The sequence below is a fragment of the Cimex lectularius genome, unplaced genomic scaffold (assembly GCF_000648675.2).
Source record: "Cimex lectularius strain Harlan isolate CLEC.00 unplaced genomic scaffold, Clec_2.1 scaffold159, whole genome shotgun sequence".
Lineage (NCBI taxonomy): Eukaryota > Metazoa > Arthropoda > Insecta > Hemiptera > Cimicidae > Cimex > Cimex lectularius.
In genome coordinates this window covers 1,069,804-1,082,672 of record NW_019392864.1, presented here as the reverse complement: position 1 = coordinate 1,082,672, position 12,869 = coordinate 1,069,804, and the positions used below count along the sequence as shown (strand labels likewise).

Genomic DNA, 12,869 nt, shown 5'->3' with positions numbered 1-12,869 from the left:
ATGTGTTAAATTTTTTTCTGTACATACTTATTTATTTTTAACGACTTCTGTAATCCAAATTTTTCAGTAATCCGAATATCACCTTGCAATGACTAGTTCTGAATACTGAGAATATATGCCCCAATAGGACAATAAAAAAATATTCAACTACACACATTTTATAACTATTTTAAATCGATGAAGAGACAAATTGTAAATATCAATTTCCTTCGGTAGATTGAAACTGCCCATTAGTCAAAGTAAAGTGTCTAATACAATTTGTGTCATTCGATTTCTTGGAGAAACTAAGTCGTCAGGTGTTACAAGTAGGATCTGGAAAGCTTAGTCAGGATAGAAAATCAAGACAGTCAATAATAATATGTAACAATTTGTAGAAGAAGATTATGCCAAAAAGATTAAAAGTCTAGGGTATTGTTAACCGAAGAATAGTCATGTACTCGGAGAGCGATGCGACATTGAGGGCAATTACAGCATCGGTGGTAAAGTCCAGAGTCGTTTGGGATTGTATTAGGGTCCAGTCAGATAGAGGATAACAACAAAATAAACATTGACTTGGTATCAGGCTATACGGGGCGGAGGGGCAGAAGAGGCCAAGGAAAATTCGATGAGGACACCTCCCGGCTGTTTTATTGCATACCTGCCAAAAATGTAGATCACGTTGTAGTCTAGGACAGGCATGCGAAAAAGTTCATTAAAGAACCATAGCAGAGACCGGTCGAGCTATTAAAACTGCTGACTGGACATTGCAGCCTACGGAGCAGTATTCTAAGCAGCAAAAACAAGCCTGAGCAGATATTGCCAGGATGAAGAAGAATAAGCGGAACATGTCATTTGCTGATACGAAGACCTATGTAGGCCGAGATTCCTACTTCTGTGAGAGTAAAATGCAAGGCCAGAAGGATAAAAAAGCTTTGGGATCAAAAGCCTTAAACTTAACGAAAATTGCTAACTCCTTTTAACATTAACCTCCTTTTTAGTTTTCCAACTAACAAATCCTCCATACTTTTAATGCCCAACAAATTATTCAATTCGATTTATTTTCTCAATCCAGTATAAAATCGTATAGTTTCATCAATGCATCCTATTGATGTATTCAGCCGACGTTTTGTATATTCTTGTAAAATTTCATTCCATTACATGTATCATTTGTGCTGAGCCAGTAACGAACTCTAGATTTTTATGTAAAAATATTCACCTAAAGTTAATTTTTCATCGAGTTGTCAAACATTTCATAATGTTTCGGCTCTCTTGGACACAATCTTCAGGATGAAAATCTACAAAACACAGGCAGGTCCAATGGCGAAAATCAACAGTCATCTTCTTCCCTGACCGTCCCGTCGAAAACAAAAACATATCCACCTAAAATTTTACGAAGTAGGTAGAAGGTTGAAATTTGGCTGGCTGTTCCTTTCTTAAAAGAAAATTCACATCGGTTTCGATTTTGGCGCCTTCCAACGAGTCAGACTTGATCTAGACTGTGCTGTCTAGTGTCTGAGTAGTATGAGTACTACCAGTATGGTAACATCTCAATAACATTAATTATTGAGTTCATTAAATATTTCTATTAACACAAATAGAAAGTAAAAAAAAATAGTCTGCAGAGGGAAAATTTCTAAAACAAATGAGAAAAACAATACATTATTTATAGCCACAATTAAGCTTCTTTGTAAACATAAATTTCGATTAGATTCAAATCGAAAATATTTAATTTTATTGTAGGTTAAACCATAAAAATTAAACTAATATTTTTTTTTGTAATGTTTATAAAATAAAATGTTTATAAATTCATTGTTGTCAAATTCCACTGCTCAATGGATAACAAAGTTGACGGTTAAGGTGACGCTTAACTCACGGAGAAAAAGCTAGAGAGAGAAACTCACATTGTCGGTAAGTATTTGCCCAAGTTGATCCAGGACAATCGTTAACCTTTTTCCGGAAATGTGTAAGTTTTAATTATTTTTTATTGTCAATTTTTCATTTATTGGTCAGATTTGTTATTCGGCGTCTTGACGTCGTAAAATCGTGAGCCCCCATTTTGAAAGAAGATTCTTTCCATCCTAAAATGTCCGAACACGCGGCCGACAACGTCTGTGTGGGCAAAACAAGTGCGCTCTTAAAATTGTCTTAGTACTTTTTAATTTTAAATGTTATTTAACATCAACAAAATCAAATTTTCACTTTTCAAATCATGGATTAAAGGTTTGTTTAAATAAACTGGGCCTTACCGAAAAAATACGACACGAGACCAGTTGGGACGTATTAAATTATTTTTGACGGTTATTAAAAAAGGTTATTAACGTTTGTTTTGCCGAATATATTTATGTATCATATGCGGCTTAGCGAGCCAAGTGTATAAAATCGGAATATCTCTTTTATTGTTTTCTCGTTTTAGCTCCAGGGATCTTGAAACAGGAAGACATTTAAACCTAATGGAAAAACGGCCTTTTATCATTTCGAGAATTAAATTGGGTAAAAATGTCATTTTGAAAACTTCCTACCTAATACAGGTTTTTCAAATTAAATTTACCCTTTTGCAAATTAAATTCACTCTTTTACGACTAAAATTTACTCTTTCGCAAATTAAATGAATCCTTTTACAAATTAAATTCAATCTTTTGCAAATCAAATTCACCCTTTTGTTAAATAAATTCACTCTTTTGCCAATTAAATTCATCCCTTTGAAATTTACATTCACCCTTACTATTCAAATTCACCCTTTTGCAGATTAAATCCACTCTTTCCCAAATTAAATTAATCCTTTTACGAATTAAATTAAAGGTTTAATTTAAAGAGTAAATTAAATTAAACCTTTTGGAAAATAACTTCACCTTGTGAAAATTAAATTAACTTATGCAAATCAAATTTACTCTTTTACAAATTAAATTAATCTTTTTGCAAATTAAATTAACTCTTATACAAATCAAATTTTCTATTTTGCAAAACAAATTCACTCTTCTATAAATCAAATTCACTCTTTTGCCAATTAAATTCATCCCTTTGAAAATTACATTCACAGTTACTATTCAAATTCACCTTTTTGAAATCAAATTCTCTCTTTTTTCCTTTTTTTTTTTATAACAAGATTCGCTTTTTTGCAAATCAAATGAATTCTTTTATAAACTAAATTCACTCACAAAAACAGTAATTTAATTTACAAAAATAATAATTTCATTTGTAAAAGAGTGAATTTGATTAGTAAAAGAGTGAATATAATTTGCAAAATGGTGAATTTGATTAACAAAACAGTAATTTAATTTGTTAAAGGTGAATTTATTTTCTACAAAAGGGAAGTTAAATTGCAAAAGGTTGAAGTTAATTAGCAGAAAAGTGAATGCAAATTACAAAAGGGTGAATTTGATTTGTAAAAGGATTCATTTAATTTGGGAAATGATGCATTTTATTAGTAAAAGAGTGAATTTAATTTTCAAAAGGTAGAATTTAGTTAGTAAAAAAGTTAATTTTATTTGCAAAAGAGTGAATTTAAATGGCAAAAATTTAATTTGAAAAACCTGTATAATATTATATTTAAAATAGGTAAGTATGGAACTGTAAATTTTTATTTGAGAGTATATTCAAATTTTACATAAATTGTGACATTAAAACGATAAATTTATTTTAAAAGCTTAAATCAAATCTACTTGGCAAAATTTAACAGGTTATTTTTTTATTCAATCCTGTTTCAGATGTCAAAACGTTTTTTCTTTTAAACTATTCTAATTTACTCTCTCTCTCTTACTCTCTCTCTCTCTCTCTCTCTCTCTCTCTCTCTCTCTCTCTNACACACACACACACACACACACACACACACACACACACACACACACACACACAAAGTAAAAACGGCTTTTACGGAACAAAGAACTTTTCCTGTACGTGATAGTGTTGGTGCCATATTCACGTTACGCATAATCACTTAAACAAATTATCCGAGCGTAATTTAATTTTAATTTTAATTTCTATCTAATCGATTGGCTGGCGGCCCCATGGCTTCCCCCCTGGAGTTCTCGCCTTAGCGGTACATTTCCAACTTTCCCAAACTCAGATATTAACAATTTAATTCAATAAAAATAAAATAAAAAAATTTAAAAGAATAAAAAACGGCAGAGATTTGAGAGTCTAACTAGTGACAGTAGAGTCAAATACAGGTGTTTACATATTCATTGGCTGCCCACACAAATCTAATTACAATTACAAATACGCATTTTTTTAATGGATTGTTTTGTGGTTTAGAGTGCTGAGCTTAAAAGAAATTATCGAAATATGTCTAAAGAATATTCACCCAGAAATTCCTCAAGTTGATTTAGATTGAGTGGCAATAAAATTTAGATTGATTGACATTGAAAACTGCACTTAAAAGTCTTTGGTTTGTCAAATTAAGCATTTTATAACTTTTCAAACCATGTGCTCTTCCTTATAAAACGAAAAAACTAGTTTTACTTACATTGATGTTCTTATAAAACAACTGATATAAAGAAGTAAAATAAAAAAAAAATTGAGTTTTGTTTCTGTTTAACATTCTTTTGCACCAATTAGCGTGAATTTTATGATGTTAGGGATGATAAATCCGTTTAAAGAAAGAAAATTTTTCGAACCATATTGAAATAAATCTGGATCATTTTGATACGCCTCGAAGTAAGCCCTGTTTACTCCAAAAATCGGTACAGGGAGCCTAAAAAATAATTGTAATAATAATAATTAACGTTTTTTTAAATATTCAATACTAAAAAAGTAATTACTTAAAAAGTAATAAATTAAAAAAGCAGAACATGATACGTAAACTGTGGGTTTGTCAGTTTTATTTTTAAACCCGTTACATTTTTTTTGTGTAACGTAAGCCGAATTAAATTATCTAAAGTAAAAGGTAAAACGATTTTTTTAATACACTTTGAACCACTTTTAATAATTAAATTACGTAAGTACTCATATCTACAAGACCAGGCTTAACAATAACTTACCAGGCTCGTCTGACACAAAAAACATATTCAAATTAACTTAACATAAACGTAAAGTTTTATTGTACAATTTATTCTTTACCCCAGGCAGCCAGATAAGTAATCGTTTATGTAAGATGATAATCTATGTGAGGTCAGGTTTTTCACAAACATGGAACAAAACAACCAGTTTAAACACCAGTTTGACAAAGGGAAACTGGTTGTTTCAATCCATATTTTTAAAAATTCTGACCACAGATTACAAGAACAACTTTGGGAAAAATGGGATAAATGGTTAGGGATGAATTTTTTTTTCTTTTTGTATCTGGAGAATATTTCAAAAAACATGGCATCGTAATCGTTATTGGTTATAAAATCGCTATGTAGAATTTTACAATAATTTTTTTTTATTCTGTTCTTGGGTTCAAAGCAATGTTTAACTATTGTTTACACACTCTGAAAAAAGGATTATTTTTTATCCAGATCTCATATTTCTACAAGAAGTTTTTGTTAAAAATAAAACCGTATGAAGAGAATAGTGCGTTCGAAAATGCTCAGACTGCTAGGAAAGTCTAATGTTTATGAGATCAAATTGAGTCCTTAACAATGTTCAAAAGGAAATCCCGGAGAAAACGCAGCGACTCACCGTTCTCCTAAGGACTATTGCTCAGGCAGTGGAAATGGTTCATATATCTCTGATCGAATTTGTTTAAAATCACCAGACATTTCATTGAATTTTCAATCAAAAAACCCTACGGACTTATTTTTCGAGCCGATATGGACTGGAGAATGTAGGTGTTTAATAAGTAAGTTTTTCGAAAGGCGATTTTCCAGGTAATTCGCATTGATTGTGTACAACTCTGTGCTCAGGCGAACGTTTAATCATACAAATCCATTATTATATTAAATAATTAATTTAATGTTTATTTATTAACGCTTAGCATCGACGTTGCTGTTCAATCCTGCTTGGAACTAAGGAGACCCCGATGGAATTAGCACGTTCTCCAAGAAAAATGCAAATATAGTAAGTAAAAAGAAGTTAAAAAAAAGAAGTTAAAAAAAAAAAAACGTAAAACAAACATAAAAAAAGACGACTTTGTTAATACACACAATATTTTAACCATGTTCTTGTTTCCATTGGTAAGTAAATGACTGATTTCTTTAAAAAGGACGAAGGATCCAGCAGGAAGGCCAGCGTCTCCAAGTAACAGGTAAGTTCAGTATATTTTAAAATAATTATTATAACAGCACAATTCTTTAACAAAATGGCAAATCCTGTAAATTTTGTCTTCCTTGATTAACATTAACGACAATTTAAACACCCTTAACAAATAAATCGTATTAAAAAAATTATTTTCTTGTTTGTGGAGTATCCAGAAATGTTTTGGACGATTCAAGAAAATTCTGATATTTATATTTTTTCATGTTTTTAGAGGTCCTTTTTTAACGTCAGATTTGTTGTGTTAAGCTAGCAAAAGTATTTATTTATTTTCCATTTTTCTTCCTTAGGCTTTTTACTCTTCATCCGCTTCCTCATTGTGTTTTTTCTAATGAAATTCACCATTTATATTCATACATATTTATTTATTATCTTGAAAATATTAATTGTCAAAAGGTTGAATTTAATTAGAAAAAAGAGCATATTTGATTTGCAAAAGGGTGAATTTTGTTACTTTTTTACTTTTTAATTTTTATAATTTCTTCTCGATCATTTCTGATAGATTTCTTACAAAATACTTAACGATTATTTAGAGATCGTGAGATGCGGTTATAAAACCCAGGCCCTGAAGATGATCTCAATAAAGATCGAAACGTAGCACGATAAAGAAAACATTTAAACCATGAGGAACGTCTTTCTTGCTCTGTAATATATACTGCCGATTTGTAAACTTTGTATACATATTAAAGAATAAAGACATATAGTAGTAGTAGTAGTAAAGAAAACGTTATTCTAAATCCACATCACACCAGACGGCATCTCACGATCTTTAAATAATATATATATGTATGTATAGAAATTCTTGATTTGGAAATAGGTGAATTTAATTTGAAAAACCTGTAATGTAAGTACTACTTTCAAATATTTAATTAATATTGCATTTTTTTAAATGTAGTGAATGAATTTAAAAACATAATATTTATGTTTATAATGATAGTTTTTTTTTCATTTGAAAATAGTCCAGAAAAACATGAATAAGGAAACGAGATTTTGAATTAATTTTTCATAATTTCTATTCTATCATTCTTAAAAGATTTCTTACTATGTAATTTCACGTTAGTTTATTTGAAAAAAGGTAAGTTTAATTTGCAAAACAATCAGTCTTATTTGTAAAAAGGTGAATTTCATTTTTTTTGCGTATCATGACTATGTACTGGCGAAGAGTACCGATGTGGTATGGTATTAAATAATATAAGTTATGTAAAGAAGGAAAATGAGGTGAAGATTTTCCACAGGACACCAAAGGCATAAGTAAAATGAAAAGTTGAATATTTATTGTAAGAAAAACTGAAATTGTCGGACTGGAGAGAGGAAGTTGCCTTCGATGACGTAACGGCGAGAGCAGGACGGGCTCAAGGCGGCGCCACTGCCACCTGCGAATGAATCGTCGTCCGTTCACCGTCCGTTCCGATGCGAACGATCAATTTACGGAAAATGGAAAAAAGGGCGAAAATTTAAAAGCGGGGCGGTTTTCCCGTAAAGGCGGGGGGGGCGTGTGTTTCCGTTGTGGCGGGGCCGGGGCGCCTCGGCTCCCCCCACCCGTTTTCGCCTGAGTCGGACGCTGCTGCCACTCTCGGAAATGGTGCCAAACGTCGAGTTTTACCTGTTAGTTCTCACTCGTTACAGTCCTTCAGTTTTGCTCGAACGCAAAGGAGCCGCTCTCCGTTTCAAACAAGCGTAGGGTGCAATACAATTGGAGCCGAGCCGAGGACCCGTTCCACGCGTTGATTATGTGATTTAGAACTGTGCCGGAGAGTCGAGCCCGTTTTTAAATATTTTAATACGTCTGACGCCATTTTGCGGGACCGGACTCCAGGGGCGATTTCTGCCTTCAGTTTCCATATTGGTCGCGTTTTCGAGCGAGACGGTGACCGTTGTCGAAAGGAGCCGACGGAAGGGACTCGCGGCCGGAATGCAACGCCGACGAGACTGAGTCGACAGACAGACCGCCGAGGATGACTCGCCCAGGGGCCTAGGACTCAGATCACTCACGAGTCGAGACCTTTTTTTTTGTTTTTTATTTTTTTTACGTTCTCTCACGACAAAAACACAAGTGCAAACGGAAAACTTCTTAGTGTCGCGGTTGAGAGTCGGCCCGCCGAAACACGCCACTCAAATTTTTCAAATGAGTAAATGCATCGAAACACAACGTTGAACCCACGGAAGCGATCGCGATGGCATTCGTTCTCAACAAAGAACCGTCGATGTACGACAAAGAGAAGGACAGATTCATCCAAGAGTTGCAGCACTTTCACGAAACGAGAGGGTAAATATTAAAAAAAGAAAAGAAAAATACGTCCCAAAACAAAAAAAGACCCTTGAAAAACAGCCACCTCGGGACACAGCTTTAAAGTCGCTTTTTCCCATTTTCCAGAACCCCGTCCAGGAGGATACCCAAGATCAACGGACACGAGATCGACCTTTATCTCTTGTACACCTTGGTCACAGGGAGAGGAGGTTGGCTGAAGGTAAGATAGCATTTCTAGCCCGAGAAAGGCGTTGTCAGACCCTTTTTTTTCGGTTTTCAAAACTTCAGACCACTCCGGCTTGAGTCGAATTCATTCACAAAACAGAGAAAATAGTGGAAAGAGCCAACACATTTGCCCACTATTTTCAATGGTGTAGAATACAAAAAATAAAGACAAGCCCTGGATATAAGGTTTTTTCCAATTTTATTTTTATATCGGGCTGTTTTTTTTTGTTGGGGAGGGGGGTTTATTTGTTTATTATTTATTTAAACAGTTTTAAGTAGACTCATATGCCAGCGCTGGCCCGGCCGAGCGTTTTGGTTTTTGGCGCGGACGTCGACTCGCCGAGTGGAAGCCGCTGTGAATGAGGGAAATGGAAATTGGTCGTTTTTGGCCCGTTGGCACGGTGGCGCCATCTGGTCTCACCCAAGACACCGGCCCCCCCCGACCAAGGACACTCCGCCTCGGGCTTTTCCTCAAAAAGCACCCTCCTCCCAGTATAACGTCCGCTTATATATCTTTAAAAAAATAAAAATAAATAAACAACCGCCCCATGATTTTTTTTTCGATTTAAAAAACCATAAAGAAACGAATCTGCAAAAATTGTCCATTCTTTAAAGAAAAATTTTGTCTAATTAAAAAACTAAAAAAAATAAATATTTTTTAATATAAAAAGGGAGAATAATAAAAAAGAAAATTTCCCGGCAAAGAAATGTACGTTGAATGAAAAATTGTCAGGTTTGTGGAGTACAATTTCCTAAGAGTAATGGGCCGAACGGCGGGGTTGCCGGTTGTTTCGGGCTCCCTCCCCTAGCGGCGGCGTTGCCGGCTCGAACCGCTCAATCCTGCCATTGTCTAACATCTTTCACATTCTCCCCCGGCTTTTCCGATACGGCCGGATATCACAGCTTTAAGCTCGCGCTTTGCCGTTTTTCCACTTCCGTCTTTGCCGGCGGCGTCCGTCTTTGCCGCTCTGTTTACAACCCCGGGCTATTTCGTCTCCTCCTCCCCCTCCCCTCATCGTCGTAACCAAAACGGTTGCTCCGGTGATGACCGTGTACGACCGCTTATGGGATCGTGCACGGGTGAACGCCACATTTTTACAAATAATCCTCCTTTTTTCCACTCTCATGTTTTCTAATTCCCTCGGAGGAATTTATTACGTTTAGAAAAGCTTTTTCGGCCTTGGGTTTGAAAAATTACCAACCAATTACGCACTAATTTCGAAATTAAACCGTAACGTTTATCATAAAGTGTACAGAATACCAGGGATAACGAAATAATGCATGTAACGTTGATTTTTTAACCTTTCAAAATCTCGTATTTTTTTTGCAATTTTCTCAAACGTTAGACCTGATATTTTTCGCCTCAGCCAAAACCCATTCATACTAGAAATTGTAAATGATGGAGTGAATGAGTTGTTCAATCTTTTTAAAAAGATCCTTTCATACTAATTTCGCGACTTTCAAAAGTTAACAGCTAGACCTGATATTTCTCCATCTCACATGAACCAATTCAATACTAATTTAGAGATTTTAAAAGTTGAAAGTTATATTTAATAATTCTCACTTAAGCTGACAAGTCTTTCATCTTGTTTTTGCGACTTTCAAAAGTTAAAAGTTAGACCTGATATTTCTTGAAAGTTTTACTTAATCATTCTCATGTAAGTTGACGCTCATTCATGCTATTTTCACCTTTCTCAAAAGTTAAAAGTTAGACCTAATAATTTCACCTCGTTACCTCAGATAAAACCCTTTCATACTAATTTCGCGATTCACAGAAGTTGAAAGTGATACCTAATAATTCTCATTTCAGACACATTCATACCCCAGTTGACAGCCTTTTGCCTTTTTTTTAGCATTTATTAGAAGTTAAATGTTAGACCTAATAATCTCATCTCAGCTAAAACCCTTTCATTTCTTTTCACGTTTCTCAGAAGTTAAAAGTTAGACCTAATAATCTCACCTCAGCTAAAACCGTTTCATCTTTTTTCGGGTTTCTCAAAAGTTAAAAGTTACACCTAATAATCTCACCTCACCTGACAGCCTTTTGACTTTTTTTTAGCATTTATCAAAAGTTAAATGTTAGACCTAATAATCTCACCTCACCTGACACTCTTTCGACCTTTTTTACCATTTATCAAAAGTTAAATGTTTGACGTAATATTTCTCCCCTTAGTTTAAAACCCTTTCATACTGTTTCGCGTTTTTCAAAAGTTGAAAGTTAAACTTAATAATTCTCACTTTAGCCTCTTTCCTATTATTTTCACTTTCTCAAAAGTTAATAATTAACCTAATAATTCTCACATAAGCTGACACTCTTTCATACTATTTCCTTTGGTCTCAGAAGTTAAAGTATAGACTAAATAATTCTCTTATCAGCTGACACTCTTCCATCATAATTATGCGTTTCTCAAAAGTTAACAGGTTAGATATTTTGCGATAGAACTAGCATTTGGTCTCATTTTTATTTTTGTTTTCATCATGTGGCGTCACCATTAGGCATTAGTTGATAAATCCAAAGCTCCAAGATGCAAACTTACACTTAAGTACGATTAAGTTGCATTTTCTGTTGAATTATGTAATACTTAGAAAGCGGACGAAATAGTTATTGTCGCACTATTAGAAAGTATTGACGGCGTTGTGTCTCAGTTCAATTAGCCTTCCTTCCGACACCTTATTTTTTAATTGCCTTAGGTTAAATTTTCTTATATCCTAATATCGTAAATAATACGCAATTTCTATGGAAAAATGTGTATGCAGGACGACCTGAAAACCGAAAATACAAATCGGTTAATAATCAAAAAACATCAATTTGTCTTTTTTGTAAGGCTTCCCATCCGCTTTCTTACCAGGTTTTATTATAAATCACGTCCATACAAGGTCGTTGTAAAAATTCCATTCAAATTTGAAAGTCTTGCTCAGGTATTGTGCGATCTGTTGGAGGTTTTTATCTAATTACACAGTTTATTCTTCAGCTTTATTTTTAGCTTTATAGTTCAAACAGAAGAGAATATAATAGAACCATGCTGTCCTTGCACAGTATCTGCAAGGGAACAGCAAATAGGCAAAATAATCAATTATAAGTACATGTCTCTTTGGGTATTACATTATTTAAATGACAGTTATTTTGTTGGTAATATAAAAATAATCACAGGAAAACAAACATTAACGTATTTAGTTGATTCCATCAATTGTAACAAAAAAATCATCAAAATTGTTCCTAAAAAAATATCCTACAGAGACTTTCAAATAATTCTCACATAAGCTGAAACGTTTTCATACTACTCAGTATTTCTCACAAGTTAGACCTACTACTTCTCACATAATCCGACACTCTTTCAACCTATTTTTGCGTTTCACAAATGTTAGTCCTAATGATTATTTGGAGATCGTGAGATGAGGTCTGGTGTGACGTATAGGTTTAGAAAAACATGCCAACGTTTCCATCTCTATTGAGATCATCTTCAGGAACCTGGGATTTATAAACAGTGTTTGAATTATACAAATACATGTAGGATGTGCAAAAAATGAATTTCTAGCATTGTATAAGCACGTTAGACCTATTATCACCTTAGCTGATATTCTTTCATTCAATTTTTGCGTTTCTCAAAATTTAAGTTATACCTAAGCTAGTACTTTTTCGTGCTATTTGCGCCTTTCTCAAAAGTTAAAAGAGATATCTATTAATTCTCACATATAGCTGACACTCTTTCATCATTTTTTCCTGTTTCTCAAAAGTTAAACATGAGACCTGATAGCTATCACCTCAGCTGACACTCTTTCTTCCTTTTTTCGCGTTTCTCAAAAGTTCACAGTTAGACCTAATAATGCTCACAAGCTGACACCCTTTCATCATATTTTCCCGTTTCTCAAAAGTTAAACGTTAGACCTGATAGTTCTTAGATTAGCTGACTACTATTTCATCCTCTTTTCGCGTTTCTCAAAAGTTAAAAGTTAGAACCTAATAATTCTTTCCTAAGCTGACACTTTTTCATGCTATTTTCTCCTTTCTCAAAAGTTCAAAGTTAGACCTATTAATTCTCATAAGCTGTCACTCTTTAATTATATTTTCTTGTATCTCAAAAGTTAAACGTTAGACCTGATAGTTATTAGATTAGCTGACTATTATTTCATCCTTTTTTTACGTTTCTCAAAAATTAAAAGTTAGAACCTAATAATTCTTTCCTAAGCTGACATTTTTTCATGCTATTTTCGCCTTTCTCAAAAATTCAAAGTTAGACCTAATAAT

The 12,869-nt window shown here is 33.7% G+C and overlaps 1 protein-coding gene across 6 annotated transcripts in view; it reads left to right on the top strand.

Annotated features, from left to right (window-relative positions):
- The first annotated feature begins 7,718 nt into the window (after window positions 1-7,718).
- The window catches only part of LOC106671783 (AT-rich interactive domain-containing protein 2), a 92,561-nt gene continuing 87,410 nt past the window's right edge, over window positions 7,719-12,869 (top strand). For 3 of the 6 annotated variants that reach the window (XM_014402735.2, XM_014402740.2, XM_014402729.2), the window contains exons 1-2: window positions 7,719-8,416; window positions 8,525-8,618. In XM_014402735.2, coding sequence (XP_014258221.1) covers window positions 8,325-8,416; window positions 8,525-8,618 — 186 coding nt within the window. In that variant the 5' untranslated portion in view covers window positions 7,719-8,324. The remainder of the gene's footprint in view (window positions 8,417-8,524; window positions 8,619-12,869) is intronic. The other 3 variants (XM_014402746.2, XM_024228848.1, XM_014402731.2) reach the window with 1 other exon arrangement.